At 42.2% G+C, this 21,934-nt stretch overlaps 1 protein-coding gene across 1 annotated transcript in view; it reads right to left on the bottom strand.

The window, feature by feature from the left end:
* Window positions 1-21,934, bottom strand: part of CSTPP1 (centriolar satellite-associated tubulin polyglutamylase complex regulator 1) — a 224,113-nt gene that overhangs the window by 167,963 nt on the left and 34,216 nt on the right. The window contains exon 2 of the mRNA XM_014591331.2: window positions 11,619-11,721. Coding sequence (XP_014446817.1) covers window positions 11,619-11,721 — 103 coding nt within the window. The remainder of the gene's footprint in view (window positions 1-11,618; window positions 11,722-21,934) is intronic.

Below are 21,934 nucleotides of genomic sequence, written 5' to 3'. Positions count from 1 at the left end.
ATTTTTAAATTTGACCAGAAAGAGACAGAGATGGAGAGAGTGGGAAAGTAAGAAAAGAAACTGCCAGGTCCGAGACTTGAACCTCAATGCACCATGTAGGAGTCCAGTGCCTTAACCACCATGTCACCTGTCAGCACCTACTTACCCAATTCTACTCACCTTTCAAGGGCAAGATAGAATCCTCCATGATGCCTTATTTAACTATTCTTAACTAATAGCCATTATTTCTCCTTACTCTTAAGTCTCAGGATTTGGGGTCATAAGACCTAATGCCACTATATCAGGTCTTATATTGTTCTCTAATTGTTAATCAATAAGCATTATCTTTTCAGTTAGATTATCTCACCTTACAGGTAAGTGCCTATATCTTACATTCCTATTGACAGCACATTTGAAGCTTTATGATAGTACTTAGTATTTTGGTAGGGATGAAGAAAAACATTCACTTGGACAAAACATGCAAAAATCAGTTTTTGGATGCTTTAGAGGTCAGGCCTAAAGGTTTAAGATTCTAAATATAAAACTGACAAAAAAAAAAAAAAAAAAAAACTACTTTAAAAAGGTGGTTTTGGTTCCAGCAGTTGGTGTAATGGCTGTATCGCTGGATTCTCACGTAGTCGACCAGGGTTTGAGTTCTGGACCCAGTGGCTTAAAACTCACGCAGGGCGCATGTGCGTGCGTGCCCAAGATCCCTAGAGGAGAATCAAGAAGGGATTGCGGCGTGGCCATGCCCCCTGGGGGATAATTTCTCGCTTTCTGTCTCTCTGTGTCTTTCTGGCAAACGCATGCTCCCCATAGCAAAAACCTCTCAAAAAAAAAAAGGTGGTTTTTAGGGACCAGTAGATGGGGTAACGACTATGTAGTAGACTGCGGTTCAAGTCCTGGATCCGGTGGCTTAGACTCACACTGGGCACATGTGTGTGCATGCCCAAGATCCTTAGAGGAGAATGGAGAAGGGATTGTGGTGGTGGCCATCCCCCCCCGGGGGGAGGGGTGATTTCTTGCTTTCTCTCTCTCTCTGTCTTTCTGGCGAGTACACGCACTCTTTAGCAAAAATCGCTCAAAAAAAAAAGGTGGTTTTTATATAAAATTTTCTTTACTATCTCCTTTTCCTTATTGCAAGTTAGTGAGTGTTCAGGGCAATCTGGACTTACCAGTACAATGTTCTTGGTTAAATCCCTGGAGAGGGCACACATCTTGCATAGAAGGTGAAGTATGAGAGTGTGCAGATGAACAATTACCCCCACACATGTCAACTGCAGCTTGTGTGGTGTAAATATACTCTCCCTGCCTGGAACCGCCTGTGTAACATGCTCTCTTTGGGCTCTGTGGTTTTTCAATACATTCCAACTGTTCGGAGGCTAGAGCTTGGCTCGGCAAGCACAGATAAACAGCTTCCTGGAGCAGGCTGTCAGCGTGAGGAGCAATGACCTCAGCAGAGAATGTCTGCTTTTCATTACCCGGAGCACATCGCCGTAGCACTAGAGCTAAGAGTAGGAACGATACAAGTTGAATAGACTTGACTGGCTTGGGTTTCCCATTACACCTTGAATTTTTTAATCTTGGCAGCCAGAGGAAAGGCGGTACAGACAGGAAGTGAGGAAATGGCTTACCAGTAAAAGAAAAAAGATAGACAAGCTTTGTTAGACTGTTCTCTGAATGATGCGAGCTAAATGAAATAAATGATGAGTGATGTAGCTAACACTAAATGGCTAACAGTCATGCAAGGAATCATCAAATGTTTTTATTTCAAAAAAAAGCACCCAAAATGCAGAATAAACAAGAAGTATTAGAGAAAAGAAGAGACTTAAAATGTCCTCAAGAGAACTAGCAGGTGGCATGGAGGCTAAGGCAGTTGGATCCCATAAGGCTGACTCCACAGTTCGAGTCCCAGGCCTGGTGGCTTGAAAATCATGTTAGGCATGTGTGCATGTGTGTGCCCAAAATACAAAGAGGAGAAAAGCTGGGCACATGTGCATACATGCCCAAAATACATAGAGAACAGAGGAGAAGGGATTGTGGCATGGCTGCTCCCTGGGGAGGGAGGGATTTCTCACTCCTACTCTCTATCTCCGTCTCTGCCTCTCTCCGGCAAGCACACATACCTTCTAGCAAAAACAAAACAAAACAAAAAACTCCTTAGCATCTTCAACTCTGATGCCATTTAAAGAGAAAGAAGACTACTATTTTCCAAAAGATCCACTAAGGAAGAGAAACAAAAATCTCAGCAAACTGGAGTTAAATGAGAATGACATACAATAAAAATGAATTATGTCAGCCAGACATTTCACACCTGACATTCTGTTTGATTTGCATAACAATGCCATAAGAGGGTTATTATCATCCCTAGCAATGATTTAGACCTTAACATTAACAAAGGACATTAACAAAGACATTCATTACTGATACTATTTAATGTCAAAGGCTGCTTTGATGGCCACCCAAGAAACAATGCTCTTCCCAAATTTTCCTCCCATCCTAGTATTACCTACTGTTAATAATCCCGGAAGCAATGTGCCCTACAATAAACTTACATGGTCATGTCACTGTCTGCTAAGACAGTTTCCGCTGTGCTGGTCAGCACTGGATCTGATAGTTATAGAAAGGAATCCCAGCTTCTCAGGACAGCTTCCGACAGGAAACTGGCCAACTATGACCCCTCTTACAGGATCCTGAGAATTTGGGGGGCGGAGGGGAAGACAGTGACTGTGAAGATACGCATGCCGTGTGGCTGGGAGCTAAGAGATGGACAAAAGTCTAGTAAATCATAATAGCAGAAGGAAGCTTCTTTTGACTTTCATTTCACTCTTCTCGGGGAAGAACCGTTGTACGGCTGCCAAAACCCTAACTGTCCTTCCTCCTTCCCCTTTCTTTATCCTCTCCACCCCCATCCCAGTTCATTACAGACCTCTGGCTAAAGGTGCCAGACTATGTCATTCTTTCCTGCTTCGGTGCCAGGCCTGTGCCGCCAGCACCACAGATCTAGAATTCTGAGTAAGTTATGGGAGAAGTTAAAAGGACTGAGAACCTTAAATTGTTTTGTGGATTAACTAAAATTTCCTAACTTCTGATGAGCTATGGTACATGGCTACTAGCACGTCAGATTTGTTAGTTCAAATTACTTGACTGCCAGGGGCGCGCTCAGGAGGATATCACAATGGTGGTATGAGAAAGAATTATCAGGGCTTGGACCAAGTAAAGAACCCTTAGAGACTAAAATAAATCAAGCCATTTCTCTAAAGGGGAATATTTTAACGTGAAGAACTATACCTAAGGCTTACACTAGCTAGCTGCAAAAGCAGCTCCCATGAAAACAGAAATAGTATCACTGGGTCTTGAGAATATGCGGGCCATGATGGAGTTCCTTCATTTCCTCTAACTGAACGGTTTTACAACAGCTAAGTTTCTCTTCACTTGTAGAAGGGGGAGTGATGGGGAAATGAGGTCTTTTCTGACAAGAAGAATCTGGGCCCAATTATTACTTCTGTAACCTTTGACTCTGACTTCTAAATGAGTCAGGGGACCAGTGGGCTGTGAAATCGCTTCCTCAGTTACCAGGTCAAGTGCTGCAGGATGGTTTCCTGTAACCTGACAAGAAAGGATGAAGAAGAGAGATGGATCCTATGTAAATAGGCAGCTTCTTGTATCCTTACTGACCCCAGATTTTTCAGTTTCAAAATAGATTCTGATGACCTTTAACGCCCCTCTATGGCTCTCTGGAGTCTGTTTGCTATAGCATACCTCTGGTTATATAGAAAAGAACTAGAATCCTCTATGGAGTTCATAAATGATGATTTAACAGAAGTGTCTGGCCGTAACAATGTGGATAGGGCTGCTTTAATGGAAGGCAAATCTATTCCTGGCAATTATTTGAGTCTGTGAGAATCCAGATGCTGACAATGAGAAATGGGTAATTTTTTGTTACAATGTGTCAACTCCAGCTAAGAACAGAACTATGGAAAAAAGGGGGGGAGGTAGGGGTACAGGAGAAGCATTACCCCTTTTGAAGAAATCTGTAATAGGATTAGTCACCATTACTTCACCAAACCACATTTTGGCTCAATTTAACAACAATAAGAAGGGAAAAAACCTGGAGCAGAAATGGCCCAGAGAAGTCCCAAGTCTATCCCTCATTCAAAACTACGAGCCCGGAAACCAGTGATGTCCTGGTTTCTTGTTTGCCCCAGCTCTCTGTTCCTCTATCACCAGGGACACAAGAAGAACCCCAAACAGTATCACTTAAATGCTAGATGGTAGGTAATCCTAAAAAATCTGCTGACTTCAGAATGGAAAGTTTACACCCTGATTATTCTAGGTTATGTAGAAGAGAAGTAGGTCATCTGCTCACAGGGCTTAGAGTACCTGTTTAAAAGAAGAAATGATACATATGCTAGGCACTGGGCTGTTTCAGTAGAGTCACATTTGAAGTGATTTAGTAGTATGAACTATTGGAACCTCTTTCTTTACTTCAAGACTGACTTAATATAGTTCACATTTCATGGGATTACTCTAATCAAAATAATAAAAAAGGAATTTAATTTAATACAGATACCTTTTACTAAAAGAGTGCACAAAAAAAGATATGCAACTTCCCAAATGAATTATTTTTTCTAGTTATTAATTTCCCCTTTTAAAATTATTATTATTTTTTAAATTTGACGAGAAAGAGAGAGAGAAAGCAAGTCGCCAAGTCAGGGATTCAAACTGTGGTCGACCACACTGAGTCTGGCACCTTAACCACCACACCACCTGCCAGCCTTGCAACTTCCCAAATGAATTCTAATGATTAATACACATCAGCATGAAATTATTGTTTTTTTTCTAAAACACATAGAGATCCCTATCTCCATATTCATATTAACAGTAAGTAACAAAATAACTTTGACAACTATTAGTTTAGTACTTTAACTTATAATATGAGCAGGCATGAGGGAGGTCAGCAACTCACAAGACTTTCTAAGAACACTGCTTACTAAAGGCACTCCATTCTGAATGGCAGCAAGTCAAATCAGTCAAACTCTCTTTTCTGGACACAGGAAGCTGAGCTAATCAAGGCGGACCAGGAGAGGAAAATGACCCTCCGAGCTAAGTTACTGGCTCTCTGATGGAATGAGCCTTCCCGAGGCCATCCGACATACCCCGTCGCCCTGATTATTTTTCTGTAACTTGTCTTGTTTCCGTTACCAGCTGTGTAACTTTGAGACTGTTACTTGGATTATCTGCTTGGAGTTCCTAAAATTGAAAACGGGGATTATACTTACATACCTCATAGTATTGTGAGGGTTAAATGAGATGATGCATTCTGATGTGCTCAGAACGGTGCTTAACACGGAGCGTTTATTAATTATTAGCTATCTTCATTATGATCAGGTTGCTTGTTTACCGTCTCCTACATTAAACGCAACACTTGATCCCTGAGGATAGGAACTTCCTTGTCTTGCTCACTGTTATCTTCCCATCGTTTAGTATATACCAGCACATAGCAGGGGCTCAAAAATAATTAACGAATGAATGAATTCATGAGTAAATGCTGTCTTCTGTTCTGATGTGTCCTTAAAGCTCTATCAATGAAGGTAATCTGTATTTCTTTCCTTTGCAATCAAAACAGTCATAATGAAAACTTTACCAAGAAATGAAAATAATCATTTAAAAAACAAAAACAAGACACTTGACCATAAGAAAGAGCCCTCCTGGGCCCACCAACCAAGACCACAGCCCACTATTCTTCTCTATATTAGTACAAGGAGGTCAAGCTCCCTGATGCCACAGTGCTGTAGCTACCAATTTAGCCTGTGAAGAATGGTTCCCAATTCCGATAGGAATTCTCAGATTTCTGCCTGGCTTTCGCTCATCATTATTTTCCAATGTCTTAAAAAGGCACACTTCTTATTCTGTTTTAGCCACGAGAACCTGGTTACACTCTGCGGTGGTTTCTAAGCTTCAGTAGCTCTAGCCTCATTTTCTTGGATGTACTCCTTCAGAGGTCCTGACCCGGCGCTGACACTTGGCCTGTTCATAGAGAAGGACCTCTACATATTAATCCCTTTTACCTTGTACCGGTTGAAAGACAACATCCAGCAGTCGAGGTCACATACAACATAAGAGAAAATCATGTGGGATTAAGTATCCTTCCTGTGAGAGTGTCAAGAGAATTATGATCTACAGAGCTCACAGCCTTGCAGACAGATAAAGTGCAGCTCAGCCACTCCTGACGAGTTTATCCAGATTTGCTGAAACAATCATAGACTTGTTTGAAAACACCAACAACCGAAGGGTGACAGCACAGCGAGAGGGCAAGCAGATCCCAAAGGAAGAATCAGCAGAAAAGCCCTCCAGAAAATTTCAGAGTGGTGCCAGTAGGTGATGTGATGGTTAAGGTGCTGAAATCCCACATGGCCAATTGTGGTTTGTGAACCGGGCTCAGCGGCTTGAAAATCATACTGTGTGTGTGTGTGTGTGTGTGTGTGTGTGTGTGTGTGTGTGCCCCCAAAATCCCAAGAGGAGAATGGAAGAGAAGGAACTGCAGCATGGCCACTGCCCCTGGGGCATGATTTCTCGCTTTCCCTCTCTCTGGCAAGCATATGCACCCTATGGAAAAAGCCTAAAAAAGAAAATAGAGTACTTTTATCATTGTTTAAAGTTAAATCATACAGAGGCCAGTGGGTGGCATGGTGGGTTGGGGCACTGGATTCGTGTGTGGCTAACTGTGGTTCAAGTCCTGGACCTGAAGGCTTGCTTTCTCACTACCCACACCCCTGTCAAGTTAAAAAAATAATAATAATGAATACAATTGAATAAATAATGCTTTTTAAATTAAATTTAAAATTTTCTAATTTTAAAAATTAAATCACCCATGATTAAATGTATAAAAATCTCTAGAGCCAACCTGGTGGTTAAAGTGTTAGATTCCCACATTTTCAGTCCTGGACCTGGCAGCTTGCTTTCTCACTCCTCCCCACCCTCTGCCCCGGTCAAATTAAAAATTAATAAATTAAATTAAATTAAATAATTCTTTTAAAAATAAATAAATGTATGAAAATCTCAAGGTATGAATTTGAGACTGTGAGATGGAAGTGTACCATTAGCATTTTTTAAAAATCATGCTTCCTGTATAGAATTAGCTCTAACTGTATCCCAAAAAAGGTCAATAGTAAACTTTTTCTTTCTTTTTTTTCAGATCTGCTATAGAGAACGTGTACTGACTAGACAGGGATAGACAGAGAGAGAAAGATAAATCACTCCCCAGGGCAATGGCCATGCCACAATCCCTTCGCCATTCTACTCTTGGGATTCTGGGCACGCACAAGCCACCAAATCCAGTACTCAAACTGCACAGTTAGCTATATGGGATCTGTCTTAACTAACATACCACCTGGCTGGCCCAATACTAAACATTTGCATGGTGATGAACTGACATCAACAGACGAGGCTATATGACAAGCTTGCAGAATATAGCTCATAAGGAAGAATTCAAGAATTGTACAAATTATAATAACAGACTTCAAAATATTGGGGCCAGCAGGTGGCATGGTGGTGAAGAGTGCTGGACTCCCCATATGGTTGACCGAGGTTCGAGTCCTGGACCTGGCAGCTTGCTCTCTCTCTCCCTCCCCCGCCCCCCAGTCAAAATAAATAAGTAGATAAGTAATTATTTAAATATATAAATATATATAATCTGATTAGGCTTTTAGCACCACTAGACAATGAAGTGGCTGGGAGGCTGTAGAGAACAGTACCCTATGTAATACCGCTGACAATGCATGATTACTGTCACTTAGTAGGTTGTGAACTTGAAGACACTATTTTAATCTTTCTGTGTCTCAGTTTCCTCAGCTATAAAACAGCGATAATAATACCTACCTCAGAACTATAGTGGCTGAGACACTGTATGAGTTTATAAAAACTACCTATTATATTATGGTTATATTATTATTATTATTCACATGTAAATTTTTATTTTACCCATTTCATAGGAAGAAGTAACTAAGGTCCAGATTTCAGAAATTTGCCCAAGGTTATAGAGTTGGGACTTAAGAGAATAAGGAGTTTTTCTTCCTCCTAGGTTAGTGCTCTTTACTTCATTATGCTTCCATGGATCAATATAAATCGAGGCCTGAAAGAGAAGGATTTTTGTGAGATGTATCGAACTCATAAACTAAAATCAGGCCCTTCTATCACTCAGGTCTCCTCATCTACCAAGCACTACTTACCTGCTTCCCATTTGGTTGTACGTGCACTCCTTTCAAGTCTTGAAAAAAAAATTTTGGAGCTTTGATGCTGGTTCACTTTTCACATCTCAGAATAATAACCTCAGGCCAATGCGGTGTCTTAGAGTTATAAAAGTGTCAAATATGTGTCACTCACATGCATTATGTAATTTTTAGTTTCCTGGACAAGAAACAGCTCACTTGGCAACTAGATTCCTATCAGCACTGTGGAAAATCTTAAGATTTTTTTTTCAGCAGTATATTGATAGATGAAAGCTCCTATAGTCAACAACATCCTGAAACATTCCTAAGCCTTACTTTTGGCTCTCTAGAGTCCAGTGTCAGTTACACAGACCGTGTTCACATGTGGAGTGCTAGACACACGGTTACAGCTTCTTAAACAGCAGAAAGTAGAGCTTCACCAAAAAGAATCAAAAAGAAAGACACGAAAATGTAATAGCCCCTGAAATAAGATCAAGAATAGAGTAGATAGGATGCAACACTTAAAATATAGATACAGTTCTTTTCTTTCTTTATTCTTTTTATTTTTTAGATTTTGCATGTGTTTGCCAGAGACACAGAGAGAGAGAAAATGATAAATAACACACACACACCCCCACACGGGGATGGCCACATCATAATCCCTTCTCCTCCATTCTCCTCTTGGGGTTTTAGGAACGCAAGTACATGATCCTGGAGTAGTCTTGAAGCAGCAGGATCCAGGACTCAAGCTGCGCCATCAGCCATGTGGGATCCAGGCACCTTAACCTCCACACCACCTGCTGGCCTGAGCTACTCCATTCTCCTCTCGGTATCTTGGGCACGTACGCACACGCGCCCGGCGTGAGTTTTAAGCCACCGGGTCCGGGACACGAACCACAGTCGACTACGTGGGAGTCCAGCGACATAGCCATTACGCTAACTGCTGGTTCCCTGAGCTACATCTCTTGATGCAGTGAATATTATAACATCTATTACATGCTAAGCATCATGCCAAGTTCTACGAATACAAAGATGAAGAAGAAACAATGCCTACCCTCAAGGAACCAGTATACTAAAGAAGTCTTTTAAAGGAGATGGGAAGAGGGAAGAGTAAAAGGAAAAAGCCAGGAAGAAGCATTACCCCCAGAAAAGTCAAATTTCAGTTGGCAAGGGGCCTCAAGAGTGCAGGTACAGATTAAATAGCCTAGGAACTTGATCCCTAGGTTTATCAATTCTGTAGAAGCAAATGAGACTAATCTCCGTCTTTATTCCCTGCCTACCTAATTTACTTCAGCCCACACCATTAGAACAAGTATGTTCCTTTCTCTACTTCATCCTCCTTCAAAAAACTGGGAGAAGGGACCGGCTCTCCTCCTAGAAACTTTGTTTTTCCCAAGAGCTTAAAATCCTAATTGATAAAAATTCTACTTTTGGAGCCAGCAGGTGCCACGGTGGTTAAGGCACTAGACTCCCACATGGCCAACCACAGTGTGAGTCTAGGACCTGGTAGCTTGTTTTCTCACTTTCTCTCTCTTTCTCCGTCTCTCTCTGGTGGGCACATGTGCTCTGTAGCAAATTAAAATATAATAATAATGATGATAAATAAAATTAAATAAATAATTATTTTTAAAAATTCTACTTTTTAATATGTAAGCACTCCAGCTCAGCAAAAGAGCTAGGAAGAGTCAAGCATTCCCCAACAGCTACCCAAGCTGAGGCCATTATTGTAGCTTCCTGATCTCCAAAGAGCCCTGGAAAAACAAAGGAATGTGGACTTGAGTTCATGCTTCATCTGAGTGGAAGCCTATGAAAGACTACTCTTCCTTTCTTAGATTGTTCCCATTAAACCAGAAAAAAAAAGAAAAGAGAATCAAAATGATTATATAAATAGGTGACAGCATATCAGTAATAAAACTAATGTTTTGGGGGGGCCAGACGAGGTGTGTGTTTGGAGCAGTGGACTCCCACATGGCTAACCATGGTTCAAGTCCCAGACCTAGTCACTTGCTTTCTTACTTTCCCTCTCTCTCTTTCTGTCTCTCTCCGGTGAGTGCACGTGCCCTATAGCAAATTTTGAAATAATAACAATAAATAAAATTAAATAATTATTTAAAAATTTTTTTAATCCTTTCATGAAAATTAAGATATTTCAGTGATTCAAGACACGGACCTGGTAGATTAAAATTCACACCGGGCATATGTGCATGCATGCCCAAGATCCCAGGAGGAGAGTGGAGAAGGGATCACTGCATGGCCATCTTCTTAGGAGGTGATATCTCACTTTCTCTCTCACTATCTCTGTCTCTCTCTCTCTTTCTCTAGCAAGCACATGAGTCCTAAGGCAAAAACCTCTCAAAAAGAAAAAGTTAAAGTAATTATCTTATATTCAACCTAAAAACAGTTCTGACATATTAAAACATGAGTAATTATTTTGACTTTTACATACTCCCCGCATTATTTATAAAGAAGTACAATCCTTCATTATAACCTATGAATGACATCCTCCCTCTAGAAATCCTCGTGGAAGGGTGTGTGGTGTTTTCAGACAGTGTCTCACTGTGTTTTAACCCTCCTGCCTTAGCCTCCTGAGGAGCTGGGACTACATATACATGCCACTACATGGGACCTTTTTTTTTTTTTTTTTGAGAGGTTTTTGCTATAGGACGCATGCACTCGCCAGAAAGACAGAGAGAGACAGAGAGACAGAAAGCGAGAAATCACCCCCCAGGGGAGATGGCCACGCTGCAATCCCTTCTCCTCCATTCTCCTTTCGGGATCTTGGGCACGCACGCACACGCGCCCGGTGTGAGTTTAAGCCACAGGGTCCGGGACTTGAACCACAGTCGACTACATGGTAGTCCAGCGACATAGCCATTACGCTAACTGCTGGTCCCTGCATGTGACTTTTTAAGGTAGGTTGGGAATCAGACCTGGGCCTGCCAGGCAGCAGCATCTGGTGTGCACTAGCACAGCTGGGCCAAAGAACACTCTTAAATCAGTGACTGACACAACATCCTGTAGAAAGAAAACGGCAGTGGAACATCATCCCTGAGAATTCCATGAGAAAGGCCAGCGATAAAAAACACAGGCTATATGAAGACCAACTAAAGGAAATTAGAGGGAATGTTCTGAATAATAAAGAAAGTTACATTATAAGAAGGACCTAAAGAAACAGATCTGATAGATCAAACAAGCAGTTTCTAAGTTATTCCAGTCATAACGATACATGCTGCATTTCACAGGATAAAACCAGCTGCACCGAAGGCAAGGCTCTGAAACGTGTTTGGGCAGCCCCGGACCAACCTATCCAAATTAAGCATTCCCTGCCACCACATAATCAGCATGGACCCGCCCTATTCTTCTGTACCCTGCCTGTTTCCAAGTGCTTCCTCTGGGTTCACCCAATTAGCAAAGCATTCACATACTTACTACTCAGTGAAGAACCTGGCAATGCCATATTGGCTAACATCCTCCCTGTTCTCTAGCAACTGGCACACTGCATCCTCCATGTACGTGAGGACATGTCGCTGAGCTGCAAAAGCAAGAGAGAAAGAGGAAGTGAGGGAAAGTAAAAAACAAGCAAATGGTTTTCCCAACCCCAGTAACAGGCCATGTAAGCCAGTCGAGGTGTTACTCTGCTCAGGAAGTGCACTAGAAGAGGCACTGGTCTTATCGAGCTCTGGTCTCAGAGGGTAAAATAGGAGATGATGTAGAACATGACCTATTGCCATCTGGCTCTTAGAATCAGCATCAGCCCTTCACTGTTCATCTCATTGAGGAGGGTGGATTTACAGGGGAGCTTTAGCACCACTTAGTAGATGCACCTGGAAATTCTTTCCACCCCCCCCTTCCATCCTCTCCCACTTCTGCATGTCTCAGAAACTTACTTGAGAAAGTTACTGATTCCATGCCTGAAGCACAGATGATCTGACTATAAAGAAATCTCAGGGTTCACCCAATGGCATGGAAGTTAAAGTGGCTGAATCCCACATGGTCAACTACATGGTACAAGTCCCAGACCCAGAGGCTTGAAAAACACACTGGGCATGTGTGTGTAAATGCCAAAAATCCCAAAAAAAAAGAAACGGAGAAGGGATTGTGGTGCAGTCACCCCCTTGGGGTGTGCTTTCTCACATTCCCTCTTTCTCTCTGGTGAGTGCACCTGCCCTCTAGCAAATAAATAAAATAAAATAAAATAAAATAAAATACACTCTCTTAAAAAGCCAGCGGGTGGTGTGGTGGTTATGGCACTGGATTCCCACATGGCCAACTTGGTTCGAATTCTGGACCTGGCAGCTTGAAACTCAAGCTGGGTATGCATTGCGGGCATGCCCAAAATCCCAGGAGAAGGAAGGGGTGATTTCTCACTTTCCTTCACAATGACTTTCTCTGTCTCTCAAACAAGCACACATGCCCTACAGCAAAAACTTTAAGGAAAAAAAAATTGCTTGTTTAATTTTGTTTTTAATTTAAGGACTATGGAAATTTTAGTGCTGGTATGTACATATACACACACACGTGTGTGTTATTAATATTGATAAATAACGACTATAAAATCTGTGTGGCTTAAGTCAGTCCCAGGGTCTGTTAAGGAAGCCAGCTACCACATGGCCAACAGCTTGGTTGAAATCCTAGGGTTGACCACAGTTTGAGTTCCAGACCTGGTTGCTTAAACTCATGCCAGGCGCGTGTGCATGTGTGCACAACCCTAGCAGGTTGAAAAAAAAAACCATTGGGTTGAGATCAGCAGATGGCATAATGGTTACGTCGCTGGACTCCCACGTAGTCGAACCCAGTTTGAGTCCCAGACCTAGCAGCTTAAAACACACTGGGTACGTGTGCATGCATGCCCAAAACACTCTGGGTGCATGTGCATATGTGCCCATTCTCCCTAGAGGAGAACGGAAGAGAAGGGATTGCAGTGCGGCCATCCCCACTGGGGAGTGACATCTCGCTTTCTGTCTCTCTGGCAAGCCTACACATCCTATAGCAAAAATTTATTTTAAAAAATTAAAAAAAGAAAAATACACTGGGCACATGTACATGTATGCTTAAAATTCCAACAGGGTGGAGAAATAGAAGAGCAGGAATTGGGCATGATCACACCCATTTAGAGGTGCTTTCTCCTTCTCCCTGTCTCTGACAAGAACACATGTCCTCTGGAAATTTTTTTTTTTTTTTCACTGTGAGCAGGATACTGGAAAAAAAAAATTTTTTTGAGAGGTTTTTGCTATAGGGCATGTGCACTTGCTAGAGAGACAGAGAGAAAATGAGAAATCACCCCCAAATCACCCCCGAGGGGGGATGGCCACGCCACAATCCCTTCTCCTCCATTCTCCTCTCAGGATCTTAGGCACGCACGCACACACGCGTGGCATGAGTTTAAGACATGGTAGTCCAGCGACATAGCCATTACGCCATCTGCTGGTTCCCCTCTCAGATAGTACTTAATGTGCACAAATTTCCTTCCTTATCAAGTATAGAAACCAATGTAATTTGGGACCAGATCCCAAGAGAAGAATGGAGAAGGGATTGTGGCGTGGCTATCCCCCCTGGGGGGTGATTTCTCGCTTTCTGTCTCTATATCTCTCTCTGTCTGGCGAGTGCACGCGCCCTAGAGCGAAAAACTCTCAAAAAAAAAAAAAAATGGGGAAGGGATTGGGGCGTGGCTATCCCCCCTGGGGGGTGATTTCTCGCTTTCTGTCTCTATATCTCTCTCTGTCTGGCGAGTGCACGCGCCCTAGAGCGAAAAACTCTCAAAAAAAAAAAAAAATGGGGAAGGGATTGGGGCGTGGCTATCCCCCCTGGGGGGTGATTTCTCGCTTTCTGTCTCTCTGTCTTTCTGGTGAGTGCACACACCCTATAGCAAAAACCTCTCCCCCCCCAAAAAAATTAAGAAACCAATGTAATTTAACTGTTTATGAAAGTATGGTCAATCAACTCCTTAATCTGAATTGATACCATATTAAAAAGGCAGATTTATGGTCTGGCACCATCTAACACTTAATGGCCTTAAATTTCGAACTGGAGTCTAGTACTTTATAACCAGTACCCTTGGTGTTTCCTATGTAACCTGATTTAAGACCCCTAGCTAAGAACATAGGTTTTGGAGGACCGAAGACCTACATTCCACTCTCAGCCCTACCCACTCCTAGCTGTGGAACCATATGCCAATTACTTTCTAACTCTATTTCCCGATTGTAAAATATGGATAAGAGTACCTATATAATAGGGTTATAAGAGTTAAGTAAGGATCAACCAGTGACCTGGTGGTTAAGGTAGCTGGATCCCACATGACCAAATGAATAGTTTGAATCCTGGACTCAGTGGCTTGAAAAATACTCCAGGTGCATGTGCATATGTGCCTATGATCCTGAGAGAAGAATGAAGAAGAAAGGATTACAGAGTGACCATCCCCCATAAGGGATGCTTTCTCACTTTCTCTCTCTTTCTCTCTCTCTCCAGTGAGTGTGTGTGCCATCTGGCAAATAAAAGAAAAAAAAAGGAGCCAGCTAATAGCATAGTGGTTAAGGCACTGGATTCCCATATGGCCAACTATGTTCGAGTCCCAGACCTGGCAGCTTAAAAATGACACCGGGTGCATGTGCATGTGTGTCCAAGATCCCAATAGGAAGATGGAGGAGAAGGGACTGCAGCGTAGCCATCCTCTCAGGGAGTGATTTCTTACTTTCCCTCTCACTGTCTCTGTCTCTCTCTGGGGACTGCACACCCTCCATGGCAAAGAACCTTTTTTTCAAAAAAAAAAAAAAAAGGAAATAAGATAGTGCATGTAAAACAACAGAGTACCTGGCACATAGTACATGCCTGATAATGTACCGGGTCATTGGAAAAGTCATGACACACTTTGGCATAGAAAAACTTAGAAAAATATGTCATAACTTTCCCAGCAACCCAGTATTTTCTTTAAAGGCTATGTTAAAGGGCTAATGGGTGTTTACTTTGGTAAAGAGGTTTTTTTTTTTTTTTTGCTATAGGGTACGTGCGCTCACCAGACAGACAGAGAGAGACAGAGAGACAGAAAGCGAGAAATCACCCCCCAGGGGGGATGGCCACACCGCAACCCCTTCTCCTCCATTCTCCTCTCGGGATCCTGGGCACACATGCACATGTGCCCGGCGTGAGTTTTAAGCCACTGGGTCCGGGACTCAAACTGCGGTCGACTGCATGGGAGTCCAGCGACATAGCCATTATGCTGTTGGTCCCATGGCCAACACTTCTTATATAGCAGGTGTTCAATAAATGTTTGCCCTCCCTGATTTTTGTCTTTTGGTAAATCAGTGGTAGCCTGGCACACTTTACATAAAAGCTTCCAATCCTGCATTCTCATTTACCATCCAAAATTTCAGAAAAATATTTTCTCTTTAAGCAGTGAGAACAAAAATCCCAAAAGTGATGCATATCCTGCCAAAAAGCAATTTGATGAAATTGCTGCCAAGTTGTAGACATTTGCTTCTTTCGCATTTTCATTCCTCAGGAAAATATGAGGAATTACCTACAATTTGTAAAAAAATGGGTGCTTCAAATAACTCCTGAAGTCTTGGTAATCTACTGAAGCTCATGAAACAAATAAGCTTATCTGCCAAGCTGAAGTTAAGAGTCTTCATTTGACATAATGACCACAGTGACCTACGGTTTCACCACATTTGCACCGGCCTAAAAAGTCCAGATGAATGACATGTTTACACTCTGTGCTTGTTCCAGCTAAATGAGTCCTCCCAAAGCTAACAACTAGCACCCCACTACAAACCCTCATGCCTCCACCCTCCCCCAGAGATGTGAAAACAAAATTAGTGCTTTGTCAACTCAACAGTTCATCCAACTAGGAAACTATTTCTTCCAGAAATGTCTGAAACCGAGGGTGAAGGTTTGAAATAACACATGCCAATTTCCAACATTAATTGTTTTCAAAATACCAACCGCTGTAATTAAGTATGTATTAAACTGGGAGGGGAAAAAAGGCCAGACTAACATTAAAATCAGCTATATTTTCATCTCTGTATTCTTCCGCCTTTCTTCTACCCACTTACACTCATCTTGAGAAACATTCCTTCCTTGGGCTACATGGCCTTTTATGACTTAGCTCTACCTAAGGCTAGTACAGGATTTTTTTTCTTTTTGATGGTAGAAATGAAAGAGCTCCACTTGGAAACAAATGCACCGCTCCTCCTCCCTCGCTCCAGGGAGTACAAGTCCACGTGAAAGCCCTTACTGGAGAAACATTTTGGGGACAGAATCAAAGTACTTTTTTCCTCCTGGGGAGGGAGAGGAGGAACATTCTGGAAAATAGACTTTCCACTAAAATTATTGGGTTGTTGGAAAAGTCATGATGCATTTTTGCATAGAAAAACGCGTCATGACTTTCTGACGACCCAGTATTTAAAAGGAAAGATATAAAAGGGCCATTCCTGTTTAACATGTATCTGCTAATAAAATTATTTAGTTTAATATTACAAACAATAAACAATAGCTACCATTTCTGAACACCTGTGCAACTTATTAGACAGCGATGTGCTGGATACTGTGCTAATTGCTCTACACACAAACTTGAGATAGCTTTTTCCGTTTTTTTTTTTTTTGGAGAGGTTTTTGCTATAGGGCACGTGTGCTCACCAGAACGACAGAGAGACAGAAAGCGGGAAATCATCCCTGGGTGGGGGGATGGCCAGTCCCTTCTCCTCCGTTCTCCTCTCGAGATCTTGGCCCCACATGTACACGTGCCTGGCTTTAGTTTAAGCCACCGGATCCGGGACTCAAACCGCGATCAACTACATGGCAGTCAAGCAACATAGCCATTACGCCAACTGCTGGTCCCAGGTTTTTCTATTTTTTAATAAGCGAGGGGAGGCAAAAGAAGAAAGAAAGAAAGGAAGACAAAGATAGGGTTTTTTTTAAAATATACTTGCTTCATTCATTCATTCACTCAGAGTGTACATGTGCCCACCAGAGAGAGAGAAAAAGCAAGCTGGTCCCAGGACCAGCACATGGCATAATGTTTACGTGGCCGGACTCCCATGTAGTTGACTATGGTTCAAGTCCCAGACCCTGCAGCTTAAGAATTTATGCTGGGCAGGTGTGCATGCACACCCAAAATCCCGAGAGAAGGGATTGCAGCGCGGCTATCACCCTTGGCTCTTTCATTCCTATCATCAAAAGGAAAAAAATTCCTGTACTAGCTTCCTGTACTTGTTTTCTGTCTCTCTGTCTCTGGCAAGTGCACTCACCCTATGGCAAAAATCTCTCTAAAAAAAAGGAAGAGAGAAAGCACTTCCCACACCCAGTGAGGCATGCTCACACCACAATCCCTTCTCCTGTATTTCTCCGTCCTGCCAGAATTTGGGGCATGCACACACACACACATCTAACATGTCCTTGGAGCCTCTGGGTCTGGGATCTGAGCCACAGTCAGCCATTGGGGATCCAACTCCCCCCAAAAATCTCTCTAAAAAAAAGGAAGAGAGAAAGCACTTCCCACACCCAGTGAGGCATGCTCACACCACAATCCCTTCTCCTGTATTTCTCCGTCCTGCCAGAATTTGGGGCATGCACACACACACACATCTAACATGTCCTTGGAGCCTCTGGGTCTGGGATCTGAGCCACAGTCAGCCATTGGGGATCCAACTCCCCCAACCACTGAGATATATTTTTTTTTTTTAACAAGGTCTTACTGTATTGCAATCCTCTAGCCACAGCCTCCCTATTACCTAGAATTTCAGGCCTGCACAACCATGCCCAGCATAGTCAGGTGACCCAGACATAGAACCCAGGCTTCCCATGTGGCGTATGGCCTTACAAGCAGTAGCACTATTTGTGTGCCACCATGGCTGTGCTACTGTGGTAGGTATTTTACACTTCTGTATTATAAGGGAGAAGTGAGACTTACAGAACTAATTTATTCAAGATCGCATAGCAAGTAGGAAGAGAAGCCAAGATTTAAACAAGGTTTGTCTGATACTGGAGCCCATGCTCTTACAGCAATGCCTTGTCATTCACACTTTATAATAATTTGTAGAAGTAAAAATTGTCTTTATTTTACACAGAGCACAAAGACAGGAGTATATGTTGATAGTAAAATTGCCTGAGAGGGACCAGCAGGTGGCATGGTGGTTAAGGTGCTAGACACTCCCACATGGCCAAACACAGTTCGAGTCCCGGACCTGGTGGCTTGCTTTCTCACTCCCCCCCCCCCCCCCCCCCCCCTCCCCTGTGCTACTGTGGTAGGTATTTTACACTTCTGTATTATAAGGGAGAAGTGAGACTTACAGAACTAATTTATTCAAGATCGCATAGCAAGTAGGAAGAGAAGCCAAGATTTAAACAAGGTTTGTCTGATACTGGAGCCCATGCTCTTACAGCAATGCCTTGTCATTCACACTTTATAATAATTTGTAGAAGTAAAAATTGTCTTTATTTTACACAGAGCACAAAGACAGGAGTATATGTTGATAGTAAAATTGCCTGAGAGGGACCAGCAGGTGGCATGGTGGTTAAGGTGCTAGACACTCCCACATGGCCAAACACAGTTCGAGTCCCGGACCTGGTGGCTTGCTTTCTCACTCCCCCCCCCCGCCCTCTCTCTCTCTGGTCAAATTGAAAAATAAGTGAATGAATAAATAAAATTAAATAAATAATTCTTAAAAGGAAAAAAGATTGCCTGAGAAATTGTGACCTATTTCTGTCTATATGAATTTGCGTGTGTGTGTGCGTGTGCACACATGCATGTGTCTATCCTGTCCCCATCTGCATATATGTGAAGTGGGAACTTGTTCCCAAATTTCAAAGTTTCTTACAAAGAACCACCTCACCACAAGCTATTTACGCCACCCATTTCGTTCACAAAGTGGAAGCAGAAAGCCCTGGTGCTCTTTTTATTTGTGGGTGAAGGGAAGGAGCTGTGAAGAGCTGGCAGAGCTCAGGAAAAGTGCTTCCCTGCAGAGATTTCATCCCAGCCACAGCGAGTATGAAGTTCTCTCTAATTGCTGCTCCTTGGTGGTTTGCTTCACCTGCAGCTCTTATCAGTCCAAAGTTCCCTTTGTGGTTGAGTGTACCACCCAACCCTGGAAAATCCTTACAGTTTATCAAACTTCAATGAGACAGAAGTTCAAAGCTCTTGCCTGACTATAAAACATGGAGGGTGTCTTTTATATTATTTTTTAAATGCAAAGAAATAGGCTTTAATTTATGTGAATGATTAAAGAATAAAAACAGCACACCTGCACCCCTGCAGGGCAAAGATATCTGGGCACCTTAGCTGCCCTCCTGGAAAAGGAAAAGCACTGAAGACTGGCTTTTCCTCTTCTGCCTTGCGTGACTCCCACAACAAGATCAGGATTAAGTTTTCTAACATGTACCAAGAAGGTTCTATTGTCCTGAAATCCACACTCCACGTTAACACCCAGCTGGTCCATTTCTTGCTCAGATAGCATTGCAGTCTAGGATAAGTATTTCTAACCTCATCATGCTGATTGAAAAATTGAAGAGAGGGGCATGGTAGTTAAAGGCATTAGATTCCCATGTGGCCAACTGTCGTTCGAGTCCCGGACCTGGTGGCTTGCTTTCTGGCTTTCCCTTTCCTTCTCTCTCTCTCTCTGTCTCTGTCTGGTCAAATAGAAAAATAATAAATAGCAAAATGGAATCAAATTTAAAAAATAAATAATTCTTTAAGAAAAAAAGAAAAATTGAAGAGAAATCTAAGTAAACACTGTATGATCCTAGCAGGTGAGGGCAAACGTGGATCAGAAACTTCCTGGTTCTGCTGATTCGTCCCACGTACATCACTTAGCTCTTTATACCACAGCTGCTCTGCTATAAAATGGGTATAATACTGAGACTGTGTCTGATAATAAACTACTTCTTAGAAAATATTCAAGCAAAAGGTAACCTAAATGATATTATTGTTGTTACACACTGACTCTGCAGATTGAAAGCAGCGTAGCAACTAACAGAAATGCTTAAGAACTTGAGCTCTTGAGTCAGGCCAACCTGGATTTGATTTCCAGCTCTGGCACCTACTATATGACTTTATGCAAGTTAACCTGATCTCTCTGCCCCGTTTTGTAAATCTGGAGCAATAACAGTGGTAACCACTGAAGATTTGCGTGAGGAGTAAATAAAATAATCTACGTAATAACATTAGCACACCTGGCACACGGTCAGTGGTCAATAAATATTAGCCCCTACTCACTTATTTAGAGTTCTGCTCAGCCAACCAGGAATGTTTACAGGTTCTCTTCAAGGGTTCTTGGGCTATATATAACCCTACACCTATAACAGTAGACATCTCAGACTCCTACTGCAGTTACAGCCTTTAAGTGTATGGGAAGCGTTCACTTATTAACTGCTAATTACTCAGGAGGCCCTAATTTATATGGGGAAAGTCCAAAACTTTTTCCTTTTACTCTCTTCCCAAGCATAAATACCATCAAAGTCTTAGCTGTTCATTTCACAACTTAATGATAAGGGATTCTATTTGGAAATTTTTGCTTGAGGGGTTTAGAATTTCCACCTACAAAATCAGTTAGATCACTCTTATTTTTTTAAACTCAGAATAAACAAGTCTCACTGAAAAAATAATGATATGAACTGGCTCTATTCCTACAACCATTTCATATAACTATATATGAAATAAATATAATATATGTAGTCACACAACACAGCAGTTAGATGCTATGCAGAAGATGCTGAATCCTACATAGCCAAGTTGGGTTCAAATTCCATCTCCATGGGCTTGAAAAACACACAGGGGTGTGCACACATGCCCAGGATCCTGACAGGATGAAGAACTGGAGGAAAGGGGATTGTGGCATAACCAGGTTCCCCCATTGGGGGGTACTTTCTTTTTCATGTACCTGCTGGCATTAAAAAAGATTATATGAATTTCTTTACATCATTTTTTAAAGAATTATTTTAAAAATAATTTGTTATTATTTTTTAATTTGACCAGAAAGGGACAGAGCAAGAGAAAGGGAAAGTGAGAAAGGAAGCTGCCAGGTCCAAGACTTGAACTGTGGTCAGCCATGTGGGAGTCCAGCACCTTAACCACTGAGCCACCTGCCAGCCCCTATATGTAATTTTAATAGAGTGACACAATACTCACTGCAATAGCAGTTGGAGTGAAAAAGCAGTATACATACTCTATTTTTTGTTGTTGTTATTTAGTTTTTTTCATAAGACACATGCACTTACCAGGGACAGAGAGAGGAAGAAGGTGAGAAATCACCCCCCAGGGGAGATGGCAACACCACAGTCCCTGCTCCTCCATTCTTTCAGATTTTGGGGCACACGAACACACACACACACACACACACACACACACACACACACACAGAGCAGGATTTTGTAGCTACCACGTCCAGGACTCAAATCGTGGTAAGGCCACGTGGGAATCCAGTCACCTTAACTGCCACGCCACCTGCTGGCCTCTTTACACTCAATTTTTTAAACCTAACTTTTTCTTCCCTTGACAGAATCCTTCAGTGTCTCAGAATGTGACACTGAGATACATTTTGGCCTTTGAAGTCTCTTGGGATTCAGATGCTGGCTAGCACAAATAAATATTTGTCAAAGTAAATTAAAACTACTAAGAAAAAAAGTCTGTTGACCACCAACCTGTCATGAAAACTGCTTAGAAATTTAAGTTCATGGGACCAGCAGTTGGCATAATGGCTATGTGGCTGGACTCCCCCGTAGTCAACTGCAGTTCGAGTCCTGGACCCGGCGGCTTG

Source organism: Tupaia chinensis, unplaced genomic scaffold, assembly GCF_000334495.1.
Source record: "Tupaia chinensis unplaced genomic scaffold, TupChi_1.0 Scaffold000561_1, whole genome shotgun sequence".
Lineage (NCBI taxonomy): Eukaryota > Metazoa > Chordata > Mammalia > Scandentia > Tupaiidae > Tupaia > Tupaia belangeri.
Note: the sequence above shows the minus strand (reverse complement) of the source record. Positions and strands in the feature narration are given on the sequence as shown.